Here is a 12,175-nt window from a genome sequence, read left to right as displayed (position 1 = left end):
CAAATTAGAATCGATGACTTATCGTATTTTCTACATGTCTTTTCCTTGCTATTATAGCTTCTTTGTGATTATAAGAAAGCGTAGCTTTTTCAGCAAAAATAATTAACTTTATATTGTTGTATATAAATATAATATTTATAAAAATAATAAAAGTTTTTATAATATAGTAATAAATTTCTTTACATAATTTCAATACTTTTAACATGATTACATTAATAATTATAACAAAAAAAAATCGAATTTTACTAAAAATTTAAAAAATATTTCTTATATATTGTATTAAATAATTTAATACGATGAAATCAAGTTGCACTTAAAGTTTTGCTCTCCCTATTATTTATCTTAATATTATTTAGACAATACTGCACAAAAAACTAGTCCGATAAAAATATTTCTAGGAACTAATTACAGATAACCACCTTTATTAACGATATTGCCTGTAAAGCATAAGAAACACCAAAGCAATAAAACTATATTCAAAACGTTTATAATTTTCATAAGTGAAATCAAAATAAAACATCACCAACCCAAAACATAGGTATATATGTTAAAATCGAAAACCAGTTAACCATTTGGCATTTGAAGATATGTATGTAAGATATAAATTCGAACTTAAAAATAGCTATGAATTAAATAAATCCTATAAATCCTGCTGCACAATATAATAAAACTTAACAACTTAAAAGATTTGTACGTATACATGACTAATATACTTGTCGGGTATGTACATGGACTAGTGACATAAACAGAGATTCAAGTAAGAAAATCCTTTTGAAAAACCATTTAAAGTTTATATAAAAACTTAAAAATTTTATAATTGGAGTTTTAAAAAATTAAAGGAAAAGCGCTGACTCTAAGCTACGATTTTAGCAGGTCACAAGTTCGATTTCTGGTTCTTGCAGTCTCAAAAGATTATTTACGAATAATTAAATACAACTATTGTCAAGAAAAAACCTCTTTATTGGAAAAAATGCATTATAGGTTGAAATATTTTACAAAACATTTGTACCCACAAAACTTTCTCTATACACGGTATAGACATTGACGTTACCTAGAGGACATATGCGGCGATTCCCTTTCCTAAAAGTCTAGCCGAAGAAATATAATGAAAAGGGAACTATTGCGCAATGACCTTCACTAATTATTTAATATAATAAATATTTAGATATGAAAGATATGTGCAGGGAGCATTGAGCAGTGATTCATTTTAATGCAATATCCTTGTTTTTTAATAAATAATATAATAATGAATAATAATGAATTGTGGAATTCTGGATTCTGTTCATCTTGTTAAAATAATAGCATTAAATAACTCATAAGAAACGTGAAGTATGTGCTGCTAAGCAAATGAGTTCTCTCCATTAAAGAATATTCGGGACTGGAACAATACTTTTAAAAACTTCGTTATAAAGTAGAATTCGTTATAGAGATATCTGACTGTATTAATATATATATATATATATATATATTTATGGTATGCATAATAGTATTTTATTATAAAAGTACATTTCTCTATAAGAGTTCGTACATATAAAATTATTAATATTTTTTCTAATATTTCTAATATTAAATATGAAAGAATGAATGAATAAAGAATGAATTTTGAAAAATTTAGTTTAGATATACAACAAATATACATTTATACAAATATACATAAATACATTTAGTGTTTATTATTTGTTTGTAGTGCATTAGTTAGGTTAATTTGAAATTATCGGGCTGACCGTGAGACTCGCATAGACTCTAGTGTCTATGCGTGTATGGTCTCTAGTGATACCAAATAGTTTATCAAACTTCTATGTAAATTTTGTAGTTTGAAACAGAACCACCAATCACTTTTTAAAGAAATTTTTTAAAGCTTTTTTTAAGCGCGTATTTAGAACAAATCTTATTGGGACTTGGGTCGAGACTCTGGGTGCCGTAGATCTTTTACGCACACAGTTATCAGTTACTTTAGTATTGTAAATTATTATATACATTATTTTCGCTCTGATAGATTATTTTATAACATCATTATAATTTTAGTAGGGTAAATCAAATATCTTATATATCTTATTGGGATCAGATCTACGACTCTGGGTATCGTAGATCTAGTATATATACAGTGATCAGTTAGTGAAGTATTGTAAACTATTATATACATTATTTTTCGCTCTGAAAGATTATTTTAGAACATTATTATAATTTTAGTAGGGTAAATCAAATATTTTATAATATAAATCTTATCACTGTATATACACAGTGATTATTTAGTTAATTATCGTGAATAATTATATACACAATTTTCGCTCTGATAGATTATTGTAGAACATTTTTATATATCGAGTAGGGTAAATGAAATGTCAATATTGCCTACTGAATTATTTTTTTTGCAAAAATTATACGTTTTTTGTTTTGAGAATTTTACATAATATTCTGAGAATTTGTAAATACTACCGCCTGAGAGTAGAGATACTTATTTCGCATTGAGCATTGAAACAATACTAAGAATGACAACAAACAAGAAGAAATTACTGTTTACAAACAGATACATTTTTTTCTGTTATCAATTTGTTTGCATTTTTATAATTTGCATTTAATCAAATCTTTCTCTTGGGTTTTTTTTTCAACAACACAAATACGTGTATATATGGTGTATAGTCTTATATACTATATATATGCACATATTGACAAACATCTCTACCACAGAATAAATATGGAAATTAATGAATAATTAAAATTATATTTAAAACAATAAGAAGTGCAATTTACATGAACAGATGATTTATACAAAAAATCTCTAAGTTGTTTGTAAATTATAAATATATGTATATATGTATTTTATAATAAATATGTGTAAATATTGTGTATAATTTTAAATTTATTTATATATTAATTAAACTTAAAACAAAAATAAATTTAATTTACGTTATACCCACTAACTTATATTAAGTTTGTTTATATTATTATTTTCTGCTTAGTATTTTTAGAATCACGAGACCAATTAAATAATTTACATTTAATTTAATTTTAAATAAAAAAATATCACTTTTAATAAACAATTTATAAATAAGCCAATTTTCGTTGCCAATATAACCTAAGCATAAATTTTTTATTATTTTGTTTTTGGTTTCTTAAATTAAATTGTAATACTACGATGTAACGATATAATCATTCGTTTGTATGCCTTTCAATCTATCAACTTAAATCAGTACGAAATTCTAAATGTGACACTTTAAACTGCATAAAGCCACATATATCAATATGTATACGCCTGAATTAACATCTGGAGACATCAGGCAGAGTTCGCCCACGACACTTATTAACCCAACCAGGCCAAGCCTGAAAGCCGTAACGATTGAAGATCTGCATGGCGCAACGCGAGTCATCAGAAATTTCATCGTTCAAAAAATCTAAAATTAAAGATTTTCAATAAAAAAAGTTAAACAAAATAATAATTAATTATGCACAAATTTTAATAGTCTATTGTAAATTTAATATATTCATATTGGAATCGTAGAACGTAATGCTTTTCTTGTTTACTTTCTATGATACACACCTTCGCATTTTATATTGCAGACGCCTCCTTTCCGTCCTTTGCGACACCAATTTTTGCTGTTGATCTATTAATTCAATTTGATTTGTATTTAATTATATATATGTATATGTGATGTATATTTGAATTTATAAATCACTTATATTTACCTGAAAAAGTCCATAGCTTACACTTTGATTCGGTAATTGTAAGACTTTAGATGTACTCCTACCGCTCTCAGTTTCAACTAAGCAGACCCCTGAAAAAATAAATTTTCATTATGATTAGCAGAGTTTAAAAAAAACATATATTTTGCATAATAAAATATTAATATATTATAATTAGCTGTTATTATACATTATATATCTGTTTGTAAGTGAAATGTATTGACGTCAATGCTTTGACAGAAGCTAAAAAATAATAAGGAACATAAAATTTTATTATAATTATGCATATTATATTTATTTTAATCACCAATTATTTTTATTTATTAAATTTTTTCCAAATGTATAATCGATTAGCTTCACTCCATTAGATAAAAATTGAGTACAACGCCAAATCGATTTACGCGCGGAACTAATAAAAAACAATTTAGTGGAGTAGTCCGCAGTATAACTAATAAAATAACAACTTTCTGGAAAGAATCGACTTTAGTCTCCTTCAAGAATAACACCACCATCATTCCAGCGCTTTTCTAACATTTCGTTACTTCTCTTGTTGGTTAATTATGACCTTAAAATAGGCCTTAGTTTTGGCGCAGAGTTTATTGTCGGAGCCAAATCTCTTTCTTTAGAGCATTTTTTTGAAGTCTGCGAAGAGTTAGTAATAGCTGGGAGTCAAATTTGGCGAATACGGTGAGTGTGAAACCAATTCGAAGTATAGTTTCTGCAATTAGGCTATGATAGCCAACAATTTGTGACTGACACATTGTCTTGGTGAAAGAAGACTTTTTCTAGTTCATATAGGGCTGTTGCTTCGCGATTTACTCCTTTTGAAAATCGAGAGAATTCGGAAAATACTCCATTGTTATGAAAATGTCCTCAGTGAGAAATTGTATAAAGTTATGAAATTTGGAAATGCATCATTTAAAAGTTGGAATTTTTAAGATTTATATAGATTTTTCATTAATGGCACTGCCGTTGCGTTGTCATACGGACTAATCACACAATGTGTTAAATCTAAAATGTAGTTTTCAAACTAAATAAATAACTAGACTGATCTAAGTGTTACAAAATTTTAACAACACATGTATAACAGACCCACTTTCCCATCTACCTGACAAGACATTAATCGTAACACTATCCAAACTAAACCGGATTATGATAAGCTAAGGTATTTCTTTCTTTTCAAGTCCTTGCTAAAAATATAGCCTTTTTATTTATAATACCTCTGAACGCATCTGACTCTACCATATAATCAGTAATTGATGTTTATTAATTATTAGTCATTAAATGGTCACAATACAAATACCTATTTTTTAAAAGCTCTCTTCATTTGTAGGTTCCACCTTATAGTTAATATAGGATTCTAAGTTTCCTTTAAAGCCTCACAAATATCTGGAAAATTCAATCTTAACAATAATGTAATATTAATTTAAATTTTTTAAGATATTAAGATAATACTATGTCAAAAAATCAAGAAAACGATAATCAGTTAATAGAACACAAAATATGTATTGTTCATCAAAATTTATTATATCGCCTTTAAAGCAGACCACTTCCGAGAAAATGCACTTACACTAATGAATAACCCAATCAGCAAAACTTTTTTAAACGCATTTTTTTAAGATCGACTTCAATACTCGCCGCAAATTCTCTTTTATGTTATATGTCGACTAAAAACAGGTATCTCGAAGTGGGACTTAGAGTTATGAAAAATAAAAAAAGTCGACCAGAACCATATCAAGGGAGTGCGATGGCTTTTCGATAAGATATATTAAGTTTTTAGCCAGAATTATGTTCACAATTATGGTCTTGTGAGATACCATCTGCTAAAAAAGTATCAGGATTTTGTTGTTTGTTAACTACTCCTTAAGTAATAGACCTTTTTCAAAAATTTGTTATTTTGGTACACCCTTTCTTGACATATGGTACAAATTTGAGCGCCATCTGTCAATTAGTTTGTTTACAGCAGATTTTTACTATGGAAAATTCTTGTTGTACGCGTTTTTTTGACCAAACACGGCACCACTGTCATCGCTCAGGCACCATATCCAAATCAGGCCAGATCTGGATCTGTGCAACTTTTTCCTGTTCCCGAAACTCAAAATCCGAGTACTTTTTGAGCAAAAGGTAGTTCGTTATTGTGGTGAAAAAACTTTGTGTTTTTTCTTTTTTTTTTTGGTGTTTTTCGAAAAATTTGCTCTCTCATATACGCTATAACGCTCAGATAGTATTATTTTTTTAGTGTCTCATTTCACCTTCAGGTAAGAGTTCCGAGTATATACCACGACTATGATCAAAAAAACTGTCACGTCACCTTTACTTTTTACTCTTACTCTTAAGTGCTTTTTTTGGTTTCGGTTCAGTTGGAAGGCGTTTCGAAGCTTGTTGACTAGTTTGCATGTCAAACTCATGAATCAATGTCTATATTTAAAATCTTATTAAGTGGTTGCATGAGTTACTTAATCTACTTCATAGACTTTGCTGCTCTCCCCTCCATGCCACTACATAACACTCTTACTGAATTAGTTTTTTAAACAGTTACTTAAATTTATTTATTAAATTAATAACAAAAAATTTATTAATAATAATCTACATTAAATTAAGTTTCGAAAGATAATTCTAATAATTTTATAATGCCACCTCTAACACCCAACTTTATTATATGCCATGCATCCAGCTTATGGTATGGTAATTATGCTTTCGAACCCAATATTTGGTATTCTAAACACTAAAAATATTTTTTATAGTTCATGAAAACAGTATTTAAATTTAATAAAAAATTTAATAAAATTAATAAAACTTTCACAGCAAATTAACAAAACTCCAGAAAAATGTGCGAACATAAAAGTCAATTACGGTTTTGTGTCAGTTGGTTAAGGTACGCTGACTCTGAGCTTCAAATTTGGTAGGGCGCAAGTTCGATTTCTGGTACTTGCAGTCTCAAAACTTTATTTACGAATAATTAAATATAAGAAATAATTTTAAGACCACTGATGATGCGTATTAGGCAATACTCAAAACAGCTGTATGGTCAGCCAAAAATTCAAATAATTAAAATAATATAAAAATAATTTTTGTTGTTGTAGTTTACTACTTTTCGAAAAATCTCTTTATAAAAAATTTATTTAGTTAAAAATTGTATAAATATTACATTGAAAGTAAAAATATGGATCATAATAGAAACAATATAAAAAAGTAAATAGTTTTTTGTAAATATTATTTATTTTCATCGTCATTTGTTTTCTGATGATGACTTTAGACTTTGTAAAATAAATCGTGTTTTTTTTCTTTATTAATATGAACCAATTAGTCTACAAAAACACTTTACTAAATTTTATTTCCGAAATTTTGTTAAAAATTGGTTTCTGTTTTTAACTTCTTTTGTAACTTCTACTTCTAATTTTTGAGTACATATATTCAATACATATATTCATATTTCATACTCAAGACCTCATATTCATGCTCAAGAAGTCAAAATACGCTAATATATGTCTTATTAACAAAATCTGCTATAAAAATAGTTCTGTACAGTACCAGGTTCATATGAGAGTAAAATAAACCATCAATCTATTTGATATACTCATATTTACTCATACTCATATATACTAGTATTTTGAAAACAAATCACAACTTACAGTTCGATAAGTAACTCCTTGGAAAATCATGACGCAGCAGCTCCTTTGCTAGCTGGCATCTAGTAAGCATTTTCGCATCTACACTTTTATATGTCGAAAAACACAGTACTAAAAAAATTATAGAAGTCAAGAATTTGTTCTGTAACTTCATTGCTTTGCTTTATGAGTTCGTGATTTATGAGTTTTTTTTATTGAAATTTATTAATATTTTAAAGGAATATTAATATTTAAAAAAATTTTTTGCGTTTCATTAAAAACAATTTTAACTTATCAACTTAAAATAAATTTCGCGTTCACTTTAAATATATAAATATTAAATACAATTTTAAACCCAGGATATGCGCTAGGATAACAGCAGTTAGTTGACCCCTATAAGCTTCGTTTATCTCTCCGTTCTCCAGGCACAACCCGTTAGTTTAAAATTTTTAAAGTTCTGCGTGCTAAATTTAAAATAATACTAGATGCGTGAGACTACATCTGAGGCTTTTAAAGCCTCGCATTGTTAATTTTCATATATTTCTTTAGAGAATTTAAGATCACAAGACGCATTCACATTACTTTTAATTTATTTTTATTTTTTTTATTATTATTTATTATTTTTTTTACAAACATTTTTATGCTCTTGTGCAGTAAGATTTCGCAATTGTCACTTGATATTAAGCTTAAATCACATCGTCATCAATGGTACACCACATGATGATAGTTATATATTTTTATGATCAAAACAGAAGAGCAGTAATAATGTTTGTATTGAAAAGAATATTTAATGGCATGTGGACTTAATTTAAAAACAAATTTGTGGCATTATCTGGTTATATATGTTGATTAATTTGCAGTTTTGTAGTGGGCACTCCATTGAAAATATTTCCATGGAAAGTATGTAACAGTCATGAATGATTATCATTGGGTTAAATAAAATAAACTTAAAACTCAACAGTGTCTACATATAAAAATAATATAAACCTAATCAATTAAAAATATAATTATAGTTTAAGTAGAAGGTCAGGTCAAAGTACTCACAACGATTCCCATCAAATCAAAAAAATATGCGAAACTAAAAACTAAAACAGATCAAAAAATATTCAATTTGTTTATAAAAAATTGGTTAAATATGTTGTATTATTGTTAAACAGTTAAAATACTGGACAATTACACTGTCTTTAATAATAATATGGTTATATCTGGGAGCCCACATCACTATCGACAACTATCTGTTCGAAGTTGTGAAAGACTTGTTTTGTTTTAACACTAAAAATAATATCAGAGTCGAGATTTAATGAAGAATCTCTCGATGTCAATAGATTTTACTTCGGGCAATTTAGAAGAAAGTCCTGAACAAACAAAAGTCACAAAAATCATTATTGTCCCGATGTATAATGCAGAAGCTTGGACAATAACCAATAGTGAAGAGAAAGCAAAAAGACCTTTGAGAGAAAAGTTCTTTGGAAGATCTAGGGTCCCTTGCGCATTGGCAACGCGTATCGAATTAGATGGAACAATTAACTGTACAAGCTTTACCGCAATATTGACATAGTTAAGTGCATAAAAGTGGAAGCGAATGGAAGAAAGTGCTTTCGCTAAAAGGGCGTTTGATTCAGCAACCACTAGTAGAAAATGCGGTAGAGGATGTTCGCATCTTTTCTGGAAGAACAGGTGACCAACAATACTACCAACTGGCGATAGTAAGCCACTGATTAGATTGAACGCACAAGATTTTAAATTAGCAGTTAGGGAAACAAATTTTAAACCACATTTTATCAGATATAAAAAATAACCTTAGTAACTTATTTTAATAACTTAATAATTTATCTGACAATATGATATATGACGAGGTATTCTTTCAGTGATAAATCATGTGTTGATGAATATAGCTCTATTCTTGGAGATAAAATATTCGTTAAGCTCTACCTTTAATAACTCAATAATTTCTCTGACAATATAACATATCGCATTGTTTCGTTGAAACTAAAAGCCATGCAGAGTATATTCACCCACACATGGAAAAAGAAATCATTGTTCATGGCTTTTTCCATATAAGACAAACTTTTCGCAGACATTTTTCTACAAGTACTCTATTTCTTTATAATATAGAAACCAAATCGATCAGAAACAGAAGAATACTGTAATCAACACTTCAATATTGCTAGCAAACTGGCTTTACCATTAGCAAAGAAGGGACCAATTAAAGGAGTACATTTAATTGGTCCAGAGCTATTCTATGGGTAACAAATAGCTTCACAAATAACTTATTATGTGAACGGGAAAAACAAAGTCTACTTGAACACTGAAGAGCTCAAATAGGCATGCGGCAGTCAAGAAGATTCATTGATCCTGAACACATCAAAGTTGACGCTATCCTGAACCTTAGCGGAAACGATATTAAAATCTACATTGTAGAATCAATTACCACATGAAGAATTTAGGTGCGGTAGAAGGTGATACCTGTCGACTCTGTCTTGAGGAGAAGGTAACATCAAAACATGTTCTATGCAACTGCCCAGTGGCGGCTAGGCGTACCTACCTTGGAAGCTAAGTCCCAAATCAAATAGGTAAAATCAAGCCCATAGCAATTACGAGATTTATAAATAGTCTAGAATTGTCTTAGTTGGGACTTAGGCGCATAATAGATCTTTTAGGTCGGGGTGCATTCATACCCTAATATTTAATAATAATAGATAATATAGCTAAAACCTGAAGCGATAACAAAGGTTATATACAGTTTCTTCTAAAATTTGAACCTTTTGAACAAATATGCTCGCTTTATAAATAACTTTATAGAGTGAAGTTTCATAAAATATATATTAACAAGGCTATATAACCTGCTATATATGTGTATCTTCTACTAAAATTTAAATCTGATTTTAAATCCGATTCAAATTTGATTTTCCTATACAGATTTAAAGTATGCTCAGTTAAATTTAAGAAAGAATTCATTTAAGATTTATTTTTAAAAAATTTTAGCTTAATTGAGTAAACTTTCGCTTTCGCGCCTCTTCAACATTCATTCATTTTTTATAGTCACCCCAGTTACACATGTTCACACCCGTAATAAATCTTTTCACACAAATGAAATAACGCGCTTAATTGGCAAATTGGCTTGTGTCTAACAATATAATAAAAACTTTATTGAATTGAAAAAAAAAAAAAATATTTGAAGAAAATAAATCTTGACCCAAAAAAAGTTGCAACTCTTCCCAAGACGCAACGATTATTGAGCGCATATCAGTGTTTATCTCTAAATTTATGCAATTTCTTGTGTAAATTTGCATCTGCTATCACCACGTTCTTTATGGCTCTATTAGGGTTAAACGTATTAAATTAAATAAAAATTACTGTAAATTTCCATAAACTAATTTTATTGTTTACTTCTTTTCTATTTTAGTATGAGACTTTTGCAACTATGTTTAGTTTGGTTGATGATATCTATCGTAACATCGAATGATCTAAAGGATCTGCTCGAAGATAGCATAACACCACGGTCCACTACTACCTATACTTCAACATTAACACAGACCACACCAAGAACATTAATAATGAATAAATCATCAGGAAATATGTTAGGTACTACCAAAACTACAAATCTTGCCATGTTAACAGAAAGTGGTAGTAATAAATTAAACCCTGATCCTTTAGTACCACATCCTCCACCAGCCATTAAAACGAATTTGAAATATTTTAATAAAAGCTCACCAAAGAAACGCAAAGCCGAAGAAGTTTCATCGATACCGATAGGTGATGATAATACTGAATGGAAATGTCCAAACATAACAGGTTCTCGTAGTTTAGAATGCGGTTGTGATTTACCGCATACATTACGCTGCAACGGTGACCTACATGGCTTAACAGTAAGTATTTTTAATTAAAAAAAAATTTATTGATAATATATATATACATAACATAGGTACTTGCTGAAAATTTACGTGTTTCTCCATATTCCGTTTCTCTCCTGGATTGTTCCCTACGCAATGTTACGTTTTTGAGCGATGCCAAAATATTTGAGGGAGTTTCACTGCACGGTTTAGTGATTTCTTCAGGAGAAATTAAACGTGTACATAAATATGCTTTCTTGGGCATCAAAGGACCCTTACAAGCTTTAGGTAAATAAATAAAGATATAATTTTTATGTTTCTTACAATAAAATTAATACCATATGTTAGGTTTGCCAAGTAATGCCTTATTAAGCGTACCTTGGAGTTCGATTTCAACACTTACAGCTCTAGAGCGTTTAGACTTATCCACTAATAGAATCAAAGCACTTGGTACCTCAGATTTTGCTGGTCTTATTAATCTTGTTTATCTTGAATTAAGTAACAATCAAATTACAAGCATATCCCAAAGAACATTTTCAAATTTGGCAAAATTGGAAGTACTCAAATTAGGTGGCAACCGATTAGGTGATTTTCCCACAAGTCTGAAAGCATTAACTCAATGCTTTAATTTAAGGTAATTTTTAATATATTTCCCTTATTTTAGTTTATTTTATTCTGAATATAATTTTTGTTCTGCTTCTTTTTTAATAGGGAATTGGACTTAACTGCCAATAATTTAAATGGACCACTCTCCAGCACAACAATACCTGGTTTACGTAATTTAGAAATACTTAATTTAAATCGTAATCTTATAAAGAGCATACAAAATAAAGCACTACAGAATTTTTCACGGCTTACTAGCTTATATCTACGTCACAACCAAATTGATGTATTACAGGATCATGCCTTCTATGGCTTAGGTTCTTTACAGAATTTGGACTTGAGTTATAATGGTATTGTAGCCGTTTCAAGCGCTTCTCTACAACACTTAACGCGCCTAACTACGCTGGACCTTACACATAACTTTTTAAGAGCACTTACATCCGATCTTAT

At 28.9% G+C, this 12,175-nt stretch overlaps 2 protein-coding genes across 2 annotated transcripts; one reads left to right on the top strand and one right to left on the bottom strand.

The window, feature by feature from the left end:
• Positions 1-2,846: 2,846 nt before the first annotated feature.
• On the bottom strand, positions 2,847-7,772 carry LOC119684201 (lysozyme). The gene is made up of 4 exons (XM_038098189.1): positions 7,314-7,772; positions 3,685-3,773; positions 3,539-3,602; positions 2,847-3,392 (listed from the first exon to the last, which is right to left on the bottom strand). Exons 1-4 carry the CDS (start codon positions 7,462-7,464, stop codon positions 3,259-3,261), a joined length of 438 nt encoding a protein of 145 aa, XP_037954117.1. The 5' UTR covers positions 7,465-7,772; the 3' UTR covers positions 2,847-3,258.
• Positions 7,773-10,698: 2,926 nt separating this feature from the next.
• LOC119684199 (leucine-rich repeats and immunoglobulin-like domains protein 3) lies at positions 10,699-12,175 on the top strand (the record flags this gene model as incomplete). The annotated part of the gene is given in 5 exon segments (XM_038098186.1): positions 10,699-10,874; positions 10,947-11,158; positions 11,215-11,410; positions 11,471-11,756; positions 11,834-12,175. Coding segments are annotated over 5 exon segments (1,181 nt in total), but the record flags the coding sequence as incomplete, so codon positions are not given.

The sequence above is a fragment of the Teleopsis dalmanni genome, chromosome 2 (assembly GCF_002237135.1).
Source record: "Teleopsis dalmanni isolate 2A chromosome 2, ASM223713v2, whole genome shotgun sequence".
Classification (NCBI taxonomy): Eukaryota; Metazoa; Arthropoda; class Insecta; order Diptera; family Diopsidae; genus Teleopsis; species Teleopsis dalmanni.
Note: the sequence above shows the minus strand (reverse complement) of the source record. Positions and strands in the feature narration are given on the sequence as shown.